The sequence below is a fragment of the Glycine soja genome, chromosome 1 (assembly GCF_004193775.1).
Source record: "Glycine soja cultivar W05 chromosome 1, ASM419377v2, whole genome shotgun sequence".
NCBI lineage: Eukaryota > Viridiplantae > Streptophyta > Magnoliopsida > Fabales > Fabaceae > Glycine > Glycine soja.
The window spans coordinates 50,728,295-50,745,108 of record NC_041002.1 but is presented as its reverse complement, the minus strand read 5'-3'; the positions used below and the strand labels follow the sequence as shown (position 1 = coordinate 50,745,108).

The following is a 16,814-nucleotide window of genomic DNA, read 5'->3' as shown; positions in this document are numbered from 1 at the left end:
CAACTATATGTATGATTAATTTTTACTAAAAAAATCTAATTAATTATATTTAGTAAAGTTTTAAAAAAATAAAAAGACTAAATTCTAGAAATAAATATATTATCAAGACTAAAAGGGAAATTAAGTCTATTTTTTACAACCGAAGAATCTTCTTTTTGTCAACCCACTAACTTTTAAAAAATTAAGAAATGATCCTCACAAGTGACTCTAATTTTTTACATTTCACCCACGTTATTTTTTTTATTAAGCCATAATTATCTGAATTATAAAAAAATAAGAAATTTATTTGCACTGATTTTTTATAAAATAAAAATTTGAAAATTAAAAGCATTGTCAAATTTCATCTCATATTCATCTTATCCAATTCAATCATAATCGTCTTTAATGGAAATACTTGTGATCTAAAAGAAAAATCTAGATTCATCCGCAAATATGCAACGTGTTGGTTCGTATATGCAAATTATGTTGAGCGGTATGTTCACTTGTTGAGCATTTTTTAGAACCGAAAAGGACTGATTTATTATATATATTTGACTTTAGTTGTGAATATTTTATTTAACTCTCTCAAATCCAAACTTATGGTTGGACAAAAATAATAGTTTTTTTTTCAATTCATTAATGATAATTTTCAAGAGTTAAACAAAGTAAAACTTAACGAGTGAGGGTGTCTTTGAATTACAATTGCATCCAACTAAATTCACATTAAACTTAATTCACTAGTCACATAAACTTTTTTATCTGTGTATTGAAATGTGCAAAATTTTCATTTAACACCTTGCACATGGATATCTAAACACACACTTAAATAGATGCATCAAAAGGGATAAAAGATGTAGTGATGTACATTATATTCAAGTGGTATTTAAAGATTTATGAAGTTCACAAATTATATGTAATCTTTTTTAAAAGAAGAAAAAAATAAAGAAAATAAGCCCAAAGTCCTATTTTGGATCATTTCTTCAACTGGTTTTTCTTCCTCTTGAGTAAGTAACCTAATATCACGGTCACCACGGATACTATACCGATTCCTATAAGTCCCCTGTGCTGATTTAGCTTCTCATATGGTCCCTTGGGCTGATTTTGCTCCTCATCTGGTACCTTTGATTGATTTTGCTTCTTGAGATTGTAGCCTAGTTCTGAGAGTTTCTTATGTGACATTGCATATTCTTTGAAGAAACTATTCTCATCCTATTACAACAGAAAATTAGGATTGTGACTCAATAATATACTAAAAAAAATGAGCACGGTTGATGTGGTTAAGAAATCAGAGTCATTGAATAAAATTCAAATGGTTAAGAATTTGAATTCATATTTTAAATCTGATTTGGTGAGATCGAAATTTGAATTGTTTTTTTATTGAGAAAAATTGAAGTAAATTGAGTTTTGGGAGTTCACGAGATCAATACATACCTCAAAGTTCACTCAATGCTCACTCGAGTGAACTGTTTGATTTTATCTAATAAATGTAATTTACTAATTGTATCAAATGTATCAATTTTAACTGTATTAATTTTTTATTCTAAAAGTTATGAGAAATTATCCTTGTATAATAAAATCTTGGAAAAAATATTATTATAAAAAAGAGATAAAATAAATCATGAGAGTGGTGGAAGAGAAAAAAAATTGAAATGAAATAAATCACATGATAAAAAGAGATAAAATAAAAAATTTTAAAAATATTATTATAAAAAAATATAGTATGTTAAATTTGAACCTAATTTTATATTACTATAAATAGTTGACGGTAATATGTCGTTTCCAACTCATTTGAAATAAATGTAATTTGAGTGTCATATTTTGTTTAATGTATAATTTTGGTTTTCTATTTTAAAATAGAGATATTTGGTTTATCTGTTTTGAAAAAAATTGATTTTATTCTTTATGTTTTAAAATAGAGATATTTAATCCTTCTATTTTTTAAAATTCAAAATTTTGATCCCATATTTTTTAAAAAATTAATAATTTTGGTTCAATCTTCAATTTTATTTATGTTTTATTTATTTTATTTCTTACATAACAATTAATTAAATCATTTTTTATGATACTTTAAATAAATATGTTAGATCTAAGATTTAATAGAATCAAAATAAAATAAATAAAACATAAAAAAATTAAAAATTTGATTAAAATTAAAAATTTTGTAAAATAGGAGAACTAATGTCTTTATTTTGACATAAAGGACAACAATTATAACTTTTTTAAAATAAATAAATTGAATGTCTTTATCTTAAAATAGAAAAATCAAAAGTATTGATCGAATGAATTAAAAAGACCAAAATTATATTTAAGTCTAAATAATAATAAAAAGTAAAATAAAACCCTACTCTTTGGTCATTACACGTTTACCTTTGAATACTCTTCAACATGGCGGCGGAAGCTTTGATCGGTTAGTAAAGCATCTTCTATGGGAAGCCTAGATGATAAATCCTTACTCAATATTTTCCTGTTCAGTGTTATAAGAAATTTCAATTTTTATACATCTTTTTTTGACAGAAATTTGTATACATCTTAAAAAGAAAACAATTGTCATCATGTAATTAGACATCTTACTTATAATAGGAGTTATCAAACTTCAAAGGGTCCTTTGGCCATTGACCTTTAGAGTCAGAACGATCTTTAAGTGTTTCCCCCTTATCAATTGACGTGAATAATAATGAGATTGAATGTATGGTTAAAACTATAAATACGGACTCATGCATAGGAACTTTTGGATATATCGTTCTTACCCAAGTGAGGCCTCCACATAGGGCAACGATGTGTTTATCATCACTTATACCCATACGAGAAAATATATTCCTTATAATCGATGCACCTGAAAATTTTTCATATCAATTTTTTTTTTCATAACAATTGTAACTTGTAAATCAAGATTCCAAAAACTTAGAATATCATCAGACAGAATACGTAATGATTAAATAGAAGACCATGTGTGTTGAATGTTTTAACAACTAGATCCAAATTGCAAATAAAAAGAGGAACACAACCAAACAATGCAGGGCAAATTAAATCTTTATTATTCATAAGATATATAACACGTGTATCCTAGTAAAGAAATTAAAGTAGTATATAGTATACCTTGTTTGACATCTGGAAGAAGCCCTTCTGCTGAAGATTCCATTGAATCCTAGTAAAGAAAGTAGTAATGTAGCATAGTAAATATGAAGTTAAAAGTATCGAAAATCGAAACATGTGAATTATGAGGGGTAAACAAAACTTGCGCATGATATACTTAATTACTTTTCTCCCAGGCAAAAATTCAATAGTTGGACCCCCAGAGACCTCTATTGCAACAACACCAGCTAGCTGAAATGCAAATCCAACCGTATAAGAGTTAATATAATCATCAAACTAAATTGATTTTGGATCCCCTGTTCTCTAGTCTAATTAAGTTGTTTAATTATCACAATATCTATGTTAATTAAAATAACCTGGTAAAGGTCTGCGTATGAAACTTTTTTAAGTTTGGCCTTCACATGCTCTGTTTGGGAAATAAAAACGAATTAAGAGGTAGAATAATAAATAAGCATGCTTGAGTTGAGTGAAAGGAAATTGACCACATAATTGAGTTGCTTTTAACAATCCCTCGTTTGCTTCGTGTTTCAACTCTTTATCAGTCCTGATAGAACCGTTGGGGCCTCCTGCTCTGTTTCTGGCATCGTAGGTGGCAGCATCGTTCCACCTGTGTAAAGAGTATGTAATTAATTAATTTTATGAGACTATAGAGAATTTATTTGGAGATGCACATTGCATTGAGATTTTAAAATATAATTAAGATGTTTAAATGTACTGTCATATTCAGTTATGATTATCTGAATTTTGTAGATATGATGTCCAAATTTGATGATGTCTAATTCAGACTTTTTGTGAATTACAAAAAAAATCTTATAATATTGATGGATTATATTGTATATATGGTGGATTTCGGTCGATTTTGGGTGAGTTTTTTGAGTAAGAGACATAAATAGTAGTATTATATTTATCCACCAGTTACACCCATATTTCTGGACACTTTTTATTTTGCGTTACAGAATTTTTTTTTTGTCTCCTGTCACATAATTCTTTATCTTTTCGTGAAGGCAGTATAAATGTTTGATCATTTCTTTCTTTCAATACTGCATGCATTCACTGTAATTAGGTAAAAGATTTTTCTACTATATATTTTTACATGTGTTGTATTAGTGCTTTAAAAGGGAAATTTGTAACTAGGAAATAACAAAAGAAAGTGTAAAGAGGTGTGACATTTCTTTTAACTTTAAATGTTCGTTAAAATATCAACCCTTTCAAATTTTATAATCTCATGTAAACGTAAGTCATTTCAAATCTTATAAATTCTTATAATATATAACTCCATTAAAATTTAAATTACAAAACATTGATTATAAAAGTCTTTTAAAAATAAGTTATTACATTCTTTAAGTTGTTTTTTTTTTCTTAAAATCTATATGTTACATTAAAGGAATTTAAATAGTTAAATCAGATATGTAAATTATTATAAATTGTCATGGATGAAAAAAAGAAAGGAATCTTTTAAAAGGACTTATTGACATGTTACTTTAGAAGTTAAGAAATGAAAGCAGTAGTGAGTGATGTACGCTAATCGAAGCATGAGAGGAGCGCATTGGTTGCTGGTGATGAAAGCGCGAAGTTCACGTCGAGCCTTGTCTATTTCCTTGAGATATTCGTCGTCAACAACAGGTTCCGCCATTGTCAAAGTTTGTTTAATTTGGGATTGTGTCGTGGGAGAGGCAGCAAGTGCTTATTTTTGCATGCCCATACGTGAAGGGTTACTTAAATATTAAACGATCGAGAGAGAGAGAGAGAGATGTGGATTGCAAGTGAAGGATCATTAATTTTGAATCTTTGATTGCTTTGGTGCAAGCACCGGAAAAAGAATATATTGTTTATTTGGTGAAGAAAGGAAAAAGAATTTGTTGTCGTGTGCTCCCTTCCCAAGCAGCTAGCTAGCTAGAATTAAGTTTCACTTCAAACATCTCACAGCCTTGGGTTGTTATTTCAACGTACGTCTTCCTTCATTTTTTGCATGCAAGAGTAGGGAGGGGTATAAAGAAAGGGATAGAATAAAAATTTCAAGAAGAAAGTGAGAAGATGAAAAAGAGGTGTCAATAACAATATGGCCTCTTAATTTCTTCTTGCTCACGTTCAGTTCGTCTAGGTATGTTTCTTCACGTGTTTCCTGCAGACATAAATTACTAAGTAGGGGTTTATAAAATTGATTTTGATTCAAATTAATTTTAAATTGATATAATATATTTGTGGATGTTTATATTATAATTAAAATCAAGTTAGTAGGATTGGCCTTCAGCATAGTTCAGGGACGCCGCCCAAGACCCATGGATAAAAGAAGCTAATTTTTTTTTTATAGTTGTATGGTAAATTTATTTATATTATTCTTATAAATAAATTGAAATTGCTTTCTAGTTTTCTTTTACTCAAATATATGACATGTGAGTAAAAAGTATAAAATATTTAGTTTTTCTCCCAATATGTTATATTTATAAATTTATGTTAAATAAATTCTCAGTGAAGTTTGACATATTATCATGTAATGAACTTATGATGTATCTTCTATTTGTTGAGGTTTGTTAAAATCATATTATTTGCTTAATATAATCAAATGTATCTTTTATATGAATATGTGTCTATTTTTCATGTAAAATATATTTACATTTTTAAATACTTGTACATAAGTTAAAAATGTAAGATTTCTTTGAATAAAATTTTGAGTTTGAGCATTATAAATTAATGAAGAAAATGTGATTAAAAAGAAATATCTCATTAAAGATTATCAACTATGTTTTTTGACAAAAAAAATTGACACAATTATTGAATATTTCATACAAATAATATGCTTATTTTAAAAAAGGGTCTTATCAATTATTTTTTCTAGGGCCTCTAAAATGTTAGGACCACTTCTGCAAGTTAGGAGAAAAACTCACTACAACTTTTTGAATTCAACGCAGAATTTACTCAAATAACATGAGATCAAACATAAAAAAAAATATCCAAAATCAATGTGTGTTTGGTACAATATGGTAGAATTGATTTTGAGTCTAAAATTGATTTTTGATACATTTTGATATGTTTGATTGATTTTACATAATTTAGAATTGATTTTGGATTCAAATTAATTTTAGATTAAAGTAACCCTAAATAATTTTTGCGTTGGATCTCAAATTTTATACTAAATTTTACTCCTAACTTGATTTTATAATAAAATATCCAAATATAAATCACATTACTTTAAAATCAAGTTTAACGAAAATCAATTTAAAAAATTAATTTGTTAATATTCATCCAAACGTGCAGTTAATTGTAAACTCGTAATCAATTCTGCAACTTGAAATAAAAACAAGCACTAAATGGAAACTTATTGTAGACATGTGTATCTCTCACACACACACACTCATACCTTTTTTAGTTAAAGTATGTTAGTAATTTACATTTTTTTTTTACAAACTGCAGTAATTCATTTGTTGATATAATGGTCATGGTTTCATAAAGAAGGAAGTATGATGGTGTGTTGTTATTAATTAATGCATGGCTAAAGATCATGGTGCATGGGTTCAAACACAAGGAATATATATAATAATGTTGTCCCTAGCTCCGAGCTAATTTGCAATCTGCCTTTTATAGACGAGTCCGTATATATGTGTGAAGTGTTGAGGGAATGATAGGCAAGTCCTTATTACTTAATATTAGTAATGCGTATAAGCGTTTGTGGTATGCATAATATGGGGTAGTGGCGTGTCCTGAGAATAATGACAGCATGCGCGCCATGAGCCCATGACCATGTGTACGTGCAGACTGCAGTGAGGGACAGGTAGCCTTCAGTTGCAGGGTGTGCGTCTGTTGTTTTAGAAAAAATGGTTAGTAGGTGCAAGAGACATCACCAAAGTAACTTGATCCTTAACCATAAATACCTAAACAAATTCACCCACTTTTATTCTCTGAATCTCTCTTTTTGTTTTACCTTTAATTGATTTTATTTTTATTATTTTTCGTGTTATATACATATAATATTATTTTCTGACTTGTAATTTTTATTTTTATATATTTTTTAGTTTTTCTTATTTTCTTTTTTATTGTCCTGGACTATTCCTAAATTTTATTTTTCATTTTCATGATGATAGGTGATTAGTTGAAATTGCGAGGACATTGAATTTACTATACTTTAACATGTTATTCCATGAGTTTTGAGAAACTCTTAAGAAAATAGACTGATTATTAGTTTTGACCTAATAATAAACATTTGATTTAATGTTTTTCAAATGAGCTAAACAAACTTGATTGATGTTAAAAATTAAAATGCAAGGGATGGAGTTTGATTGCTTCATTATTTAATTGCAGGTATTTTATTTTACCAATTGAATTCCAAAATTATGATTGGACCACCGTAGTATGATATTAATTTTCAAAAGTAACATAAATCTATCTAGACAAAAACACAAAGATATAAAATGCAGATTATATTTAAGAATATTTGGAAACATTTGTAGTGCATGCACAAATTATTTACAATCTTTTTTATTTTGGGGAAAGAAGAAAATCAAACAAGTGTCCAGTTGTGGGGACTAGAACATTTAAGTTAATAATAATCATCTCTTTAATTGGTTATTTTGTTCAGTTCACGTAAGTAATCCAAGATCACAGCGGTTAAGACAATAGCAATTCCTGTAACTCCCTTGGCCAATATGGAACGATGATTCCTGAAAATGAAGCCGAGCTCTGAGTTTTTTGTATGAGGTTGCATAATCTGCGAAAAAAGCATCTTCATCCTACATAGTACAATTAAAATTATTAGTGTGAGCCTAAACTCATTTTATTATTGTGATACAAAAAAATAGTGGCAGTGAAATGTTTCCAACGCTCTTTGTCTGTTATACCTTCGCATATAGTTCAACATACTTGCGGAAATTAGGATCTTCAACTAGAGCCTTGTCTGTGGGAAGCTTCAGTAAATCTTTTGACTCCCCTCTCAGTAATTCTCTGTTTAGTGTTATGTGAAATTTCAAAATTTATACATTTTGAATATACAGACAATTGGCATCGTGTAATTGAACATCTTACACAAAATAGGAGTTATCAAACTTCAAAGGGTCCTTTGTCCATTGACCATGAAAGTCAGAACGATCTTTATGTGCCTTACCCTTATCAATTAAAGCGAATGTGATGAGATTAAGTGTATACTTTAACTATATACCAATTAAAGAACTCTTGGATGTAATATTGATTTTACCAAAGTGTGACCTCCGGATAGGAAGGGATTCACTAAGTAAATGTTTAAACTTACTCTCAATCCTCACCCTTAGATTATTTTAAAATCTAACAGTGTCAAATAAAAGGGAATTTTATCTCACGTCTTCTCCCTCCTGTTATTTCCTTTTTCCTTGCCATTTCCCTTCTCCCTCCTCCTTTGTTGTTTTCTTTTTCCTTGCCAACACCAAAGATGCCCTACACTTCTTTCCTTTTCCTTGTCATCTAATTTACAAAATGAAATTGAACCAACTTTTTATTCGTCTTTCCAACAGGTGAAGGCCACGAAAACACAATCTCATGCATCTTATACATCAATAATGTGCTTGCTTTTGTATTGCTATCTTATTTTTGATAAATTTATACCATTGCAAAACTGCTGGTTGGATTTTTTTTTTAATAATATATGTATCAATAAAAACATCCAATCTTGTTAAAAGGGTCTGACTTAGGTTTGATTGCTGCGTTTTTTAATAGGACAAAAACTCAATCTTACACAAGAAAATGCTTGACTCAAGATTTTAAAGAATGAGCCTAAGTGGACTAAGCTGCATTCAGACTTGCAAAACCAGAGTCATGCCGCAAGAAATAACCAATCATGGTGGGACAAATTACACGTGGGAAATTGCATCTTTTATTCTGATTACATTCTAAAAATGCCGCAGAACCCAGAATCACAGTTCTTCTCTTTCTCTCATGTAAATCCAATTGCCCTATTTTTCATGTTGCATATGGCAAGGAAAAGGAATCGACAGAGGAGGGAAGGGAGAAGACACATTGGATAAAATTCTCTTTTATTTGACACCGTTAGATTTTAAAGTAATCAAGGGGGTTGAAAATAAATTTAAATACTTACTCTGACTCTTGGATAAGGTTAAACAAAAATACACAATTGCTATAAATTTACTAATACTTTGGGTAAGGTTAAACAAAAATACACAATTGCTACAAAGAAGACCATGGGCATTAATTAATGATTTTTTTTTAAAAAAAGAAATTAATAAATGTTTTTACAAAAATCAAATTACAAAAGAAAAGAAGAGCATATATAATCGAATATATATAGTAACAAGCATGCATGGGCAAATAAAATCATTGGCATTTATATAAAATATATAAACAAAAGTTCTATCAAACAATTGATAAATGATGAATAATCATGGTGTATAGAATAGACAAAATCTTACTCAAAAAATAGTATGAAATATATATTCAGCTTTTGTCAAAAGACTTTAAAACTTTATATTAGAAAAAAAAATCTTATTAAGATAAAATTATGATTTATTTCATCCTATTTTCTGATTTTGTATTTTATACAGACTTTCTACAATATTTTTGTATTTTTCTTTATTTCTAATTATTATATTCATTTTATCTTACACTTTCTATTTCTCTCTCTATCAATTTTTGTTGACTATTTATCTTTTATATGCTATACACACAGCTTAGTGGAATTCTTTACGATACATGTTTTCTAAACTTTTCAACTATTTTATATGTGTGTGTGTATATAATTATTAAAAACTGAAGACATTTTTGCTTAAAAATAACCTGTTCAAGGAGGCTTTTCTAGGCTTTTCTGTCTCAAGTGTATATATTCAAGGGTGATTCTCTTCTTAAGCCTCAGCTAACTTCATTAATTTTGTTGTTTTCATGTGTTTTCATTTTTCATACTCAAAACTTCTCATCTTTATTTTAATTTCTGCGGCGTTAGCTCCCCTTAATTATATACATAAAAAAACTGTTCCTATTCATGGCTTTTTGGCTACTCCAAAAGCTTTTGTCGAAGTTTCACCGCAGTATATATATATATATATATATATATATATATATAGTCAAAGCTAGCAACTAGTGAACAACGTTTAGGGTAATGAAATGGCTATTTATGCGATCGACAAGCGGATTCCGAAATTCTAACTCTTGTAAAATGGTAACATTGAACAGCAAAGCCAACCTATGGGAGAGTTTTTCACGTTTACTTTTTAGATAACCATGTTATTGGATAACGCTTCATTTTATATTCATTAAAAATAATTTATTTTGCTTAATTTCTCATTTCTCCCTCTTGCATCTAAGTGTCCAAAGATTATTTTCCTAAATAGTGTGACATTTTATATAAGGGAGTATTATTATAAATTAAAAGTGATGTCGCAAAATAGTTTTTATCCAGGGATGGAATATGGTAGAAAAAAAAAAAAAACTGGAGACGAAACAAGCCACAGTTTACCTTGTTCGGCATCCGGAAGACACCCTTCTACTGGAGATTCCAATGAATCCTAGGATAACAATAAAGAAAAGTAATAGTAAATCTAAAGATAATGTATCGAAAATCGAAACATATATATGAATTAGTACGAGGCTAAACAAAACTTGCGCATGAAACATACTTTTCTCCCTGGAACAAAGTCCATAGTTGGACCCCCAGTGACCTCTACTGGAACAACACCAGCTAGCTGAAAATACAAGTTAATCTATGACTACAAATATAAATTAATGAAGGGAAGAAAAAAAAAATTATATACCAAAACCAAAACTAATTTCTTATCACGAGAACTATATATATACCAAAACTAAAATAATTAATTAACCTGGTAAAGGTCGGCATATGAAACTTTTGGATATTTGGCCTTCACTTCCTCTATTCTCTCCAAAGAAACCAAAACTAAAGCAGTGAGGATTAAACTGATAGAGTAAAAGAGAATTTCATTTCATCAGTTAGAACAAAAGGCTTTGCCATTGCACAAGTTAATTATAAATTGCAGGTGCAACTTTTGTGGGAGATGGAAGGAACAAGTGTGGAGAGGCTTTTATGTTTGAAGGGTTTTTATATGAAGCGAGAGAGAGCAGGAAGCTGGTATTCCAAGTAAGGGATTTCATTTTTCCTTTGATTGCTTTGCTGCAGCTAGAGATAAAGAATTTGTTGTCGTCATTAATCTTGTTTCTTCACAAGGAGAAGATTCAGTTCTAACAACCAATAATATTAATTTCATTGATATATATGTCAAAGTTAGATGTTGCTTTGTTATAAAATCATTGTAATGACAAGAATTATAAACTACAATAGTACCATCCTATATAAAATAGAGACCCTAACTTGCAACACAAATGATATAGTTATTAGTAAAATTGGTTGGGACAGGTAAGTTAACTCATGAAGTTTATAAAGAAGTAATATACTATTCATCACAATAGAACTTATGCGACATTCCCGCTTGTAATTTGAAAAAGTAACAGCCTTTTGTTCAATAGATATGTTTTGAAAAAAAATCCCATCTCATACTACGACGGGTGAGAATCGTGAGATACTGAGATCAGATGGCCTTTCTGTCTATTATGCTTCTAACTACTGACTGAGATGATAAATTCTAGTTTTATATACTACTATTATTTTCAATCATTTTTTTTTATAAATGAGAATAATGAAAAAATAGAAATTACTATATAATTTTATTACATGAATATAATATATCTACTAAAATAACCTTTGGATCGAAGGTAAATGATGCTATAGTAATATATATATATATATATGTTCTTTTAATATACTACTACTCTTTACTATTATTTTTTTAGTGTATTCCTTATTATTGATTATACTGAAAATCACACAATTTTAAGTTTTACTTTGATGAAGTTATGCTTATGCTTGTAATTTTAATATATTTTAGTTAATAATAATATAAAATATATTAGCGAATATGTTGAGATCCCTACTCTTTGAATCCAAAATTCCAAATACACAGTTTTAAAATTCTTGGAGGATATCCCCCAACCGTCCATCTGATCTGGCACTGGCCCTTTGGGTATATCTTGCCCTGCACCGTGCATGTTGCATAAAGACAAAATCACCCCTAATTTACAGTATAAGCCCTGAGAGGAGAGGGGTATTCTCGTCCACTTGAATCCAAACATAAAATAAAACTTGCTCTCTTTTTTAATTGCAGGCTCTCTGCCCAAAGCCTCTTGTCTGTGTGCTACTCCTCTTTCTCCATTGCTGCTACTCCACTAAAGAGAGAGAGAGAGAAAACTAAAAACCCAATGCAGTATCACATAACACTAACATAACTATCATCAACCAAACCCCATTCCTAAACTGCATTATCTCTCTACTTTAGTTTAGAGAGATTCAAGTGAAGGTTTTGACCCAAAAATAAAGTACCTTTGGTACTTGCCAGCCAAAGCCAGAGTTCGAGGCATTAAAATAGGCAACTTTTGCAGAACCTCCACCACCACCCCATTTTTTGAGCACAGCAACAGACACAGATACAAAACCAACCTTTATTCATTTCCCATACTCACTCACTCAAACCGATCCCATAAGAACAAAAAGAGAAGATGGGTTGCTGCCACTCCAAAATAGAGAGGGAAGAAACGGTGTCGCGTTGCAAAGCCAGAAAGCGTTACATGAAGCAGTTCGTGCAAGCAAGACACGCTTTTTCCGCTGCACATGTTATGTACATTCGCTCCCTTCGCGCCACTGGTTCTGCACTCTTTCAGTTCGCAAATGCCGAAACCACCGTCCTCCACCACCACCTTCCGTCGCGCCCTCATCCCATTCTCCCGCCGCCGCCGCCTAGAACCCCCACCCCGATGCCGCCGCCACCTCCTCCTCCGATGAGCCCTAGTTCCTACACGTGGACGTCGGACACCACCTCCTCTCCCGCCCTTCCTCAGCCGCCGCCGCCTCCTCCTCCTCCGGTGGCGTCCTCCGCCTGGGACTTCTGGGACCCGTTCATGCCTGTGGTGGCTTCCCGGTTGGCAACGGAGGAGGAGTGGGAGGCGACGACCACCACGGGATCGGAGGTGGTGGTGATGGCGGCGGCGAGCGTGACGGCGCCTCCGTCTGTGGTGAGCGGGTTTTCCAAAGAGACACCTAGTGAGCTTGCAATGGTGGTGTCAAGGAACAGTACTAAGGATCTTGTTGAAGTTATCAAAGAGCTTGATGACTATTTTCTCAAAGCTGCTGATGCTGGTTCTCATGTTTCTTTGCTCCTTGAAGTTCCAAACTCTGGATTTTCTGATAACAGTAAAGCATGTAAGCCAGCCTCACTTGCATGTAACAATTTTTGGAGGGTTTAGTGTTAACCCCTTTTGTGGAGTGTGAATCTCTTTGAGATTTACTTGTGGGAAATGGGAGTTAACCTTATTTTGAATTGACCCCTTATGTTTATTTTTCAAGATTGAATTTTTTCTTCAGCTTTTTTAGATTTTGAAGGGTTGTGTTTGTGGTAGGTAAAGTGCACAGCTATGGGTGGAGTTTGAGTCCACCATTGTGGGCTTGGGGTTCGAGTCCGAAGCTGAATGGTGGTGCTTTTGGGGTTAATGGAGTTGGAAGTGTTGGGCACTGTTCCACGGTGGAGAGGCTATATGCATGGGAGAAGAAATTGTACCAAGAGGTCAAGGTGTGTCGCTTTTTTGCTGAGCTGAGCTTCCTTTGATGATAATAGTAAAAGAAAAAGAAAAGGGAAATAAAGGTTGGAGAGGATTTCTCTTTTTTAGGCATAAAATTTCATGTGGGTCTGGTGAAGAAGTCTTGTTCTTTACAAGTAATTGATGCTATGGTTTCCTAGTAGTGGTCATGTGTTCGTCTACTTAGATAGAGTTCAATTTTGCATTTCCTTGTCTCCCTTTTGGAGTCCCCTCTAAATCACTTGAAGAGGAAATTCGACTTTTTCATTAGGTAATTTTGATTATTCCCATTTAACTTTTCTAATATTTGCTTTGGTTGGTTAAAGAATGCTAAGACTATAAAGATGGAGCATGAGAAGAAGCTGGCACTCCTAAGGAAGGTGGAGATGAAGAGAGCTGACTATGTGAAGACAGAGAAGACAAAGAAAGGAGTGGAGAAATTAGAGTCACAAATGATGGTTGCTTCTCAGGCCATTGATAGTACATCTGCTGAAATCATCAAATTAAGGGAGGTAGAGCTCTACCCTCAACTCATTGAGCTTGTAAAAGGGTAAGTTCTCTCATTTCGGAGTCCACTTTATTTTTATACATAACTTTGTGTCACAAATGGGATGGATGGTCATGAGCTAAAGGAAAAAGTTATCGAGCAATAGTAAAAAATATACTAGTTTAGTAGCAAATAAGCAACTGAATCTTAAAGCAAGGGATGCATTTTTGTTTGGTTGGGACCAAGGATCTTAACTTGCTGGTGGGAATGGGAATGGGAAAAAGCTTAGAGGCATGGAATGCATAAGCCGTGGGAGCTCGCTTTTGTTTCAAGGAACTGAGTTAAAGCTGTTTACTCGATGTGATAGAATGGGAAGTCAACTACAAATTGGGTTAGAATATATACATGCGTGGCATCAGTGACAGTAGAAAATATTGCTTTTGACTGCTTTATAGTTTTCACTGATTTAATTTTGTGCTTCAAACTTGTTTTTGGCGAAGACAAACCTGACCACCCTTGACTGACAAGTACAATCCGTACGAGCCAAAATCTCAATTTTTTTTATCAAGTTTGTTTCCTTAGGATCAGGGATTATCGCTTCTAAATCCCCTATTTCTTGGACCCGACATTATTGTGGCGCACTTTATACCATGTAATTTCCCATAAGACTTTCAATTGGGTAAATGATGATTTATGTACCAATGGACAGATGTTATGGTCCCGGCATGATGATTCTTATCTGTGTTTTCTGTTCATAAATCATGATATCCTTTTTTCCTTTGGCAACTCGTACAAACAATACTTAGTTAAGGGACAGTTAGAAAAACGTGATATACTCTCTGTTGGGAACAGGCAAACTGTTGCCATAATTTGACCCTTGTCAAACGGTATGAAATTCAAATCCTTGTATGGCCATTTTATTTACTTTCATCACTGAATGGTTGTCCTGCCTCAAATCATTGTTGCTTCTGCTTTGCTAACAGAATATGAGCCTAACCCTTCCTGCTAGGATATTCATTGTCAGTGACATAACTGACATTACAATACAACACAGTAGACTATTTTTTTTGATAAATTTCTTCATAAACATTTATACAAGAAAATGATAAAGTAAAACAAATTGAGTTTCTTCAAAAAGTTAAAATCAATTTATGTACTTGAATTTTTATAGAAACTCTCTCATCTAACTTATCAAGAAATAGAGATTGGTAAGTTGATTTTAACTTATAAAAAAAAAAACTTTATTCATTTTCTTCTTGTGTTTATAGATAAGTTTATCCTAATAATGCTAAGAAAGAAAGAAATAAGCCTTTCTCAGCATTGTGTTCTTGTTATGTTGGCAGATTAATGTGCATGTGGAGAAGCATGTACGAATGCCATCAAGTCCAGAAGCACATAGTTCAGCAGCTAGAGTACCTCAATACCATACCATCAAACAACCCCACATCTGAGATTCACAGGCAATCAACTCTTCAGCTGGAGCTCGAAGTAAAGCAATGGCACCAGTCCTTCTGCAACCTCTTCAAGGCCCACCGCGATTACATCCAATCCCTCACAGGTTGGCTAAGGTTCACCCTTTTCCAGTTCAGCAAAAACCCTCTAAGCCGAACCCCCGAGGAGTCAAAGATATACTCCCTCTGTGAAGAATGGCACCTCGCCGTTGACCGCATTCCAGACAAGGTAGCATCCGAAGGAATAAAAAGCTTGTTGACTGTTATTCATGCCATTGTAGTGCAACAGGCAGAGGAGCAAAAACAGAAGAAGAGGTCAGATTCCGCATTCAAAGAGCTCGAGAAGAAGGTGGTTCAGCTTCGGTCCTTGGAGTGCAAGTATGGTCCATACTCCATGCCGGAATCCTACGGTTCCATGAGAACCAAGGACCCTGTGACCGAGAAGCGCGCCAAGGTGGATGCCTTGAGAGCAAAGGCAGAGGAAGAGAAGAGCAAATATGAGAAGTCAGTGAGTGTAACGCGGGCAATGACGCTGAACAACTTGCAAATGGGTTGCCCTCATGTGTTTCAAGGGATTGTTGGGTTTTCAAGTGTGTGCATGGAAGTTTTTGAGTCTGTATACAACAAAGCCAAAGCTGCTGAACAGGAGCATGACGTGAAGAGAATATTACCATAGGAGAATTCAAGTTGTTATGTATAGATGAATATGATCATCACCTTTGCCCATCTCCTTCTTCTCCTAAACCCACACTTATGTGGAGGCAATTGGGAGAGTGCAATCTAATTCACCCTTTTCTTTTGGGTAAGTTTTGATGTAGAATCCTCATTCCGTAAGCACTTATCATGGGTTTCACATGAATTGGTTTTATTATGTACTGTTAATATAATTATATATAGTAGAGAAAAATTGATGATTATAGTACTGAGAAGTTTGTTGCGAAGTTGCACGTTTTTTTAAGGTATATGGATCTTCCAATTAACGTAAGTAACGTGTCTTGTCAATGCGCTCAACCAATAAAACCAATCACTGCTCCTGTCACGTTTCCTGCAATAATTGTTTTGTTGCAATTATTTGTGCGGAATGGAATTTAATGTGGTACGAGGACTGCCGGCCAAACTCTACTCTGTAATATAAAATACTTCTAATAACCGAAACAATTAAAATAAAAATATTAATATCAAATGGTCATCAT

The 16,814-nt window shown here is 32.4% G+C and overlaps 2 protein-coding genes and 1 pseudogene across 2 annotated transcripts; 1 reads left to right on the top strand and 2 right to left on the bottom strand.

Annotated features, from left to right (window-relative positions):
- Positions 1-817: 817 nt before the first annotated feature.
- On the bottom strand, positions 818-4,756 carry LOC114419669 (L-ascorbate peroxidase 3-like). The gene is made up of 9 exons (XM_028385414.1): positions 4,593-4,756; positions 3,555-3,679; positions 3,429-3,478; positions 3,238-3,303; positions 3,076-3,124; positions 2,727-2,812; positions 2,551-2,630; positions 2,347-2,443; positions 818-1,188 (listed from the first exon to the last, which is right to left on the bottom strand). The coding sequence occupies exons 1-9, from the start codon at positions 4,703-4,705 to the stop codon at positions 952-954; spliced, it is 903 nt and encodes a 300-aa protein (XP_028241215.1). The 5' UTR covers positions 4,706-4,756; the 3' UTR covers positions 818-951.
- Positions 4,757-7,472: 2,716 nt separating this feature from the next.
- On the bottom strand, positions 7,473-10,982 carry LOC114393826 (annotated as a pseudogene).
- Positions 10,983-12,216: 1,234 nt separating this feature from the next.
- LOC114419623 (nitrate regulatory gene2 protein-like) lies at positions 12,217-16,544 on the top strand. The gene is made up of 4 exons (XM_028385349.1): positions 12,217-13,309; positions 13,507-13,676; positions 14,010-14,233; positions 15,514-16,544. The coding sequence occupies exons 1-4, from the start codon at positions 12,610-12,612 to the stop codon at positions 16,295-16,297; spliced, it is 1,878 nt and encodes a 625-aa protein (XP_028241150.1). The 5' UTR covers positions 12,217-12,609; the 3' UTR covers positions 16,298-16,544.
- The last annotated feature ends 270 nt before the right edge of the window (positions 16,545-16,814 follow it).